The following is a 7,189-nucleotide window of genomic DNA, read 5'->3' as shown; positions in this document are numbered from 1 at the left end:
AAAGCTCAGAAAAGGATGAAAGAAAAGCTCCAATGATGACAACAACACAGTGATTTATTTTGGACTGCAAATGAACACCCGCCACCCTCCAGCCCTCCCAGACCGGCAGGCCGAGCAGTGCTGTATCCATGGCATGAGGTGCTGGCAGCCTGTGGAGAGAAACCAGAGAGCCATGGTCAGTCACAGAAGGCTCCTGTCCCCCCTGTCCCAGCACAGCCTGTGCCCGGGCCAGGCTGCTGGCTGTGCTCAGAGCCCAAACTTCCCAACCCATTCTCTGTTTTTAGAGGAGAGCAGCGTGGCATTCCACGTTCCACCCGCTCTGCTTCAGCACAGCACGGCAACCTCCTCAGCAGCTGCAAGAGTGTGATGATGCCCGTGTGCCCGCTGCCATCTGCCCGGAGCCCTTCTGCCAGCCCAGCTGTGGAGCCGGGTACCCCCGTCTGGAGACCTGCTGCCAGGAGAGAAGCAGATCCCACATGAGATCCTTGTCCTTCTTGAAGGGGATGCCCCCCACAGGGACAGCGCTAGCACTGGACATGCTCCACAGACAGTTCAGGTGCTTCCCCGTCTGGTCTGGGCACCAGGTGCAATCTTCCTGGAAAAGAAAAAAACAACAATTGTGTGAAAATCAATTCAAAACAAGACCTGGAAACAAGAAAATCTGTCAAAGGTTATCACTGTATCACAAGCCTAGGGAGGGTCTGACCACTCCACGTGAGAATTTAACCTCTTCATGGGTGGAGAAAAACCCCACCTTTCCCTCCCATAAACCCACCCCTTCCTCAAGGGCCTGCAAATCAGACCAGCTGGGGCACAGCTTCGGAACCCGTCCCCCTCTTCTGCCCCCAATCCACATGGATGGATGCTTTTGTCAGGCTGGCTGCCCCTGCCCCAGGCTGGCTGGCAGAAGCTGTCAGCAAGGCCAGGAGCCAGTTCCCCTTCCACAACATCCAATCCCCTGTCCTGCCACAAAGCAGCTTGGGGACCAGTGGAAAAATTAATATTCCCCACCGCCACTGAGCAGGGAACCTCCAGCACATGGTCCAGCTGAGCCCTGCCATGCCTGGAAGCACAAGCATCCCCCACCCTTGCACTGGCTGGGGACTCATCTTGATTTCATCAGGGTGCAGTGTGGAGAGCTTTGTGGATAATTGGCTAGCTGAGAAAGGTCACTTTGATATGATACCGTTGGATAAGTTTCAAGGAGACAAACTGGGGATTAAGTAGTCAGTGTCCAATCACTGACAAGAGTCATGGTGACCTTGCTGCAACATGAAGATGGGGGAGAGAATCTTTTGCCAGAAAAATGAAGATAGACTTGGTAGAATAGCCACAGGAATGTAGATGTAGAAGCAAAATAATCATTAGAGCATAGAAGTAGGTGTGATTGATTTATGTGTGTTTAACCAATAATGAGCTCAGCTTTGTAATATGTATAAGCTTCATTAACACCAATATAAATATGTGTGAGCTATCAATAAACTTTGGGATTTGCTGTTCACTCATATTGAGTGCCGCTTTTCCTCCGCCGACCCGACAGTGTCCTCCAGGCAGGGGCCGCAGCCAAAGCCAATCAGCTCTGCCCTGCCAGCAGCCAGCTCCAGGATGGTGTTCCCAGCTCCACGTCGTACTCCAGAAGAACACGCCAGCTGTGCCTCGCCTTGTGGGGACATCATAATGTCATTGAGCTGCAGGGGGATGTTTCTCCTGTCCCAGTCCGTGGCAACTTCACCGCACTGCCACCAATTCTCCAACAGGACAAGGAGCACTGAGCTCCCTCCACACCTTGCCAGGGACCAGTGGAAGCATCTCCTCGGCTGCACTCTCGGCTACACTCTGTGCCACAGCCACAGGGAAATGCTCTGGGGTTTTCATCCAGTGCCACAAGACACATGCAGCTAGTACTTGCTGGATCCTACTGTGCAGAAGGATGGATCTCTGCTGTCTCCTGGGCCACATGGGGGTCCAGCAGCCAAGAATGCTCAAAAAGGTCTTCCAAGGATGGCCTCTCTGTGGGATCCATGTATAAACACCACCTGATGAGGTGCTGGCACTCTGCAGAGACAAACCAGAAACCGCTGGTCAGCGGGACAAGGTTCCTGTCCATGCTCTCCTGGATTCAACGGTGCCCAGGCCACACTAGGAGGGCTCGGGGCTGCACACAAAGCTTCCCATCAATCCTTCCTTTCAGAGGAGAGCAGCACAGAGGCACATGTGCCATCCCCTCCAGCTAAGCCCAGGAGATCAACCTCCTCACTAGCAAGATGCTCATGTGCTAGCTGCCCTCTCCCAATCCTTTTCTTCCTCCCATGTGTTGAAGGCTCATCCCCACCTTCAGACACCCAGGATGGGAAGAAGAGCCGGCCCCGGATGATGTCCTCACTGGTGTGGAAAGGAAGGTGCCCACAGACCAGCTCATACAGCAGGATGCCCAAGGACCAGATAGTGGCTGGCTGGCCATGGTAGCAGCCAAAGAGGATCCACTCCGGTGGGCTGTACTCCAGCGTTCCTATGGGACACGGGTGCAGCTCATCAGGCCCATGGTGCTCCCTCCCTCCCTGCCAGCCAGCTCCCGTTCCACAACAGCCAGTCCCTGCCCCGCCGAAAAGCAACTTGGCTGCAGCCGGCTGAAGAACGATTCCCCGTCTTTCCCTCCCTCTTTCTCCTCTGCCAGCAAAGGGGGTAACCTCCGCTGCCCGGCTGAGCCCTGGCTCTGGGCGCACCTGACATCCGGGTGTAGAACGAGTCCTGGAGGATCGTGCCGCACCCGAAGCCGATGAGTTTCGCCTCGCCTGTGGCCAGGTCGGCCAGGACGTTCTCGGCCTTGATGTGGCGGTGCAGGACGCCGCGGCTGCTGCAGTGAGCGCCGCACAGCCTCCAGCACCTGGCCGAACAGCCCCCGCGCCACGGGCTCCGTCAGGAACCCCCGCTCGTCCAGGAAGTACCAGAGCTCCTGACAGCGCTCCGGACGCTCCATGACCAGCGCGAAGCCGTCGGGCAGCTCGAACCAGTCCAGGAGCCGCACGACGCCGCGGAAGCCAGGGCACGACTCGATCCATAGCAGCGCCAGCTCCAGGGGCACAAGGGCGCCCTTGTGCTGCGGGGGGACCGCGATGCCGTCAGCGGGGCTGCTGCTGCGCCGCGCCCTCGGCACCCCCTGCCCGGCCCGGGACGCTGCGCGGCCCCCGCTCACTACACGCCCGCTCCCATCGCAGCGCCCCGGCTCCCACCCTGCCGGGCCCTGCCTCAGCCCCGCCCGGCACGCCCCGCCGGCTGCTGCCGCTGGCCCCGCTCACTCGCCCATTCCGAGATGCGGTCCCGGGACACTCGCTTGATGGCCACCTGCGAGCTAAGGAGAGCGGCGCGCTGAGCTCGCTGCGCGCCGCCTGCCGCCCCCGCACCGTCTCCTCCGACCCGGCCCCGTCTCTTACCGGGGCGCCGTCGGCGAGCCGGGTCCCGGAGCAAACGATGCCGCAGCCGCCGCTGCCTAGCAGCGGGCCCTCCCGGTAGAGCTGCTCCAGGGGAGGCTTCTCCGCCCGTGAGGGCGGCACCGCGCTCTCGCCATTCTGCCCGGGGCACACGAACGCCCCGGGCACCGGCGGCTCGGGGCCGGCGGCCGAACTGACGAGCGGCGGAGCTCGGACCGGGAAAGCTCCTGAGGGAGCTCCCGGGGACGGGGCGGGAGCCGGGCGGCCGCGGGGCGGCTGCGAGCGGAGCCGTGGGAGGGGTTTTGTTTGGGGCCGGGGCCGGGCCAGAGCCCGCACCAGGCGGAGCCAGAGGACGGTGCTGCCCCAGCACACCCAGAGGGAGGAACTCTTCCAGAGACTCTTCCAGAGGCGCCACAGCCAGTCCGGAGGGAGCCTGGCGGAGGCGAGACCGCGGCGGGCCGGGCAGGGTCGGGTAGGGGGCCGACCCACCAACGGGCGCCTTGCGGGACGCGGCATGAGCCGGTCTGGGAAAGGCGGAACAAGGACGGAACGGGACGAGACGGGACGGGAGTGGAGGGAGTGTTAGACGGAGAAGGGGACGGAGAGCGAGCGGAAAACCGATCGAGAGAAGCGCTGCTGCTGCTGCTGCTGCTGCTGCTGCTGCTGCTGCTGCTGCTGCTGCTGCTGCTGCTGCTGCTGCTGCTGCTGCTGCTGCTGCTGCGGAGCCGCCGGAGCTCGCGGCCGTTCCTCCATTGCCTCCGCGACCCAGCGGAGGAGCCGCCGCGCGTCCCGCGGAACGAAAGAAGGAAACAAACAAATAAAAACCCAAAGCAATTCCTATTAGAGAAGTAACCAGAGGTCCTGACAGCGGTGTTCCAGCACCTCACCACCCTCACAGTGAAGAGGTTTTTTCTGAATATCTAGTTTAAACCTACTGTTTTGGTTCATTTTAAAGGCAGTGCGACTGCATATGCAGGTTTCCTTTCTTCAGCTGAGGGCGAGAACGGAACTGAAGGGTACATGAGCTCCCTGTACTATTGTCCTCTTAACATCCTTTATGCCGAGAGCAGGCAAATAAACAAGTGGTTGTAGTGAAAAAGTATGTTTTTTCCAACAGCAATGTGAGCTGTTCGTTTTGCACACGCAGAACTAAGCGTTCATTGCAACTTGTAAATATCCTGCTCCACCAAGCGTCTGCAATTGGATCTGCAAACACTGGGAAAGACATGAAGAGGTTTTGCTGTAATCCCTCTGCTTGTGACTGCAAACGGATCGTGTCTTTACCCCATCCCGGTTCAGGTGGAAGAGGAACAAACTGCTTCAAGGTACCAAAGGAAAATTACTTGAAACATTTGGCTACAGTGCTGGATGGTGTTCTGAGGAGAAAGATGGATGATAAATTGACATAATGGGAATATGACACCTACCTACACCCCTCAAAAAATGCAACTGGAGCACCAATCAAGCTTTGAAATTTCAGGTTTTTCTTCTAAATCTTTCCTCAGTTCCATGATGGGGCACAAAATATTTTTTTCGTGATATTCCATAACGTTTGATTGCTTACTTTTTATATACAAAAAGGTAGAACAGCTGTGGAAAAATAAGTCCCCTCAAAAAAGTGTTCTCTGATTAAGATTTTCTGAAATATTAAAAATATAAAAGCACTATCACAGTATTTTCTTTTAATATTGAGGATGTTCTCCAGCAGAGAACAGTTATGTACAGACAGTGCAATATATTCTCCATCCTCACACTGGGGAGGTTTTACACTGACTCCCCAAAACAGCTTTCACACCACAAGAGACAGGAACTGTGTCTCTGATAAGGTTTTCTTGAGCTATGATAAAAATAATTTAAGCAAACATTTTTATTACCTGTGGTAAGTAATTTTCTGTAAGCAAAATTATCACTACTGTTGCTTTAGTCATGATCCTATTTTCACTAGAGTCCTGTTCACGTTAAGTGAAATTAACAACATTCATTTCCTGTGCATTACCCCATAGGCTCTATCCCGTGATTACATTAAATTGTTGTTTTGAATGGACTTCTAATAGAAGCTTTTTGGGAAAGTGCAATAATACTACACAAATCTAGTGTTAATGAATGTATTTTTACAGTTAATATTACTTTTATTTTTGGAGCCCCAGCATGGTGGAGCAAAAAGAGGAGCAAAATGCATCTGCCTTGCCCACCTCGCTGGGCAGCTGAACAAAGCAGCTGCCATAAGGCAGAGCTGATTCAAAGAACAAACTCTCAGGCTGAGGGTGGATCTGTCAACTCTTGCACAAAGACACAAAGGGAGAAATGGAGAGGTGTCCTTTCTTTGAAATTCCCAGGAAGGCTAAGAGAAGCGCTATAAACGGGCTTCTACCACTCAACCCACAAACTTCTGCAAACTTGCACCTGTACTTAAGAGGATAAATCAATGTAATTTTTTTATCAGACACCACCATGAATCAGAAGAAAACCCTAAACCACTATTTAATTTTAAGCAAAATCTTTGTTTTATTTTATAGGCTTGTTTGTATCAAAAGCAGTTATTTCAAAATCCAATACACATAAAATTCAGCATGTAAATAGGCTGAAGTTGTCATTGGTTAAGATCCATTGCTGAAAGATGAGGGCTCTGAATGACATTTTAACAGCTTTGTGGGGGAACAAATAAAACTGTGGGGCATTTGATCCCCTTTTGTGTCTTTCAGTTTTCATGGGGTTTAATTAACTTAAGGTTATCTTGAGTGTGGCTTTACACTCATCCTAGACCATAATGGTAAACTTGTAAATATCACAAAAATGCATATAATGAGAGGGTTTTTTTCTCTCTAATGGGACCACACACAAGGCAAATCCAGATAAAATGTTGCTTGTAACTTAAATGTACACATGAGCTCATAAAGCTCAGTGTTGAACTGTTGATGTTTTGCAGTAGGAGTATTGTAAATGAAGAGACATTACTCCTAAAAGGTGGAATCTCTTTTCCTTCATGAGATGGATTTAAGGAAATAATTTTATTACCTCATTCTGGACCTTAAAGCCTGTGTCTAGGTGAGTCCTATATAGGAAATTCACAAAATTCAGACAAAAGCGAGGTGGTTTTCCCATGTGCATGGATGATGAAGTATGTGGGGGTTTTTTTGCTATGTTGCAATATTATTTTTTACAGGAATGGTAAGAAATATTATTTCCTATTAATAACAATATATGTATCTTAATTTCTTACTTTAGAGATGTGATTTGCTTTGGTGTCAAGGATAATGAGTTACTTTAATGTCAAGCTTTTCTAATATGCAACAAATACTTCTGTCTCTATCACTGGTCAGAAGCTGTTACTTTCTGATGTTTTGAGAAGAACTGTAGGTTATTTGTCCTTTCTCTTGTAGATAAAATTGTTGTGTTGCAAGTGTTGATCCAAGAAGCATCTCTAGTTCTGGAAAGGCTGGCATAGAATCACAGTGGGGTCTAGGTGAGAAGGGACTGCTGGAGATCTTTCATCCTGTCATCTGCTGGGAGTGAGGCTAACTCCAAAGCTACGTCAGATTGCTCAGGGCCTTGTCCAGTCAGTTTTGAGCACCTGGAGGGATGGAGGACCTTTAATCTTGTCCTTTCACATGCTGGTTACACTCTGGCCAGTACAGCCTAGCATGTGACCAGCCTTCATCATCACAAGGGTGCAGTGTAGCACCCTTGTCAAGAGAACTGACAGTTCCCAGGATGCAGAAGCTCCTGGGAAATACATCAGAGACTCTGGCTCTGGCAGATGC

At 52.1% G+C, this 7,189-nt stretch overlaps 1 protein-coding gene across 1 annotated transcript; it reads right to left on the bottom strand.

The window, feature by feature from the left end:
- Positions 1-797: 797 nt before the first annotated feature.
- LOC118685635 (serine/threonine-protein kinase pim-1-like) lies at positions 798-3,944 on the bottom strand. The gene is given in 7 exon segments (XM_036381267.2): positions 798-1,929; positions 1,931-2,055; positions 2,333-2,509; positions 2,724-2,865; positions 2,867-3,091; positions 3,301-3,342; positions 3,432-3,944. Coding segments are annotated over 7 exon segments (1,425 nt in total). The 3' UTR covers positions 798-1,728.
- Between the last annotated feature and the right edge of the window lie 3,245 nt (positions 3,945-7,189).

Source organism: Molothrus ater, chromosome 3, assembly GCF_012460135.2.
Source record: "Molothrus ater isolate BHLD 08-10-18 breed brown headed cowbird chromosome 3, BPBGC_Mater_1.1, whole genome shotgun sequence".
Lineage (NCBI taxonomy): Eukaryota > Metazoa > Chordata > Aves > Passeriformes > Icteridae > Molothrus > Molothrus ater.
This window is presented reverse-complemented; position numbering and strand designations above follow the sequence as displayed.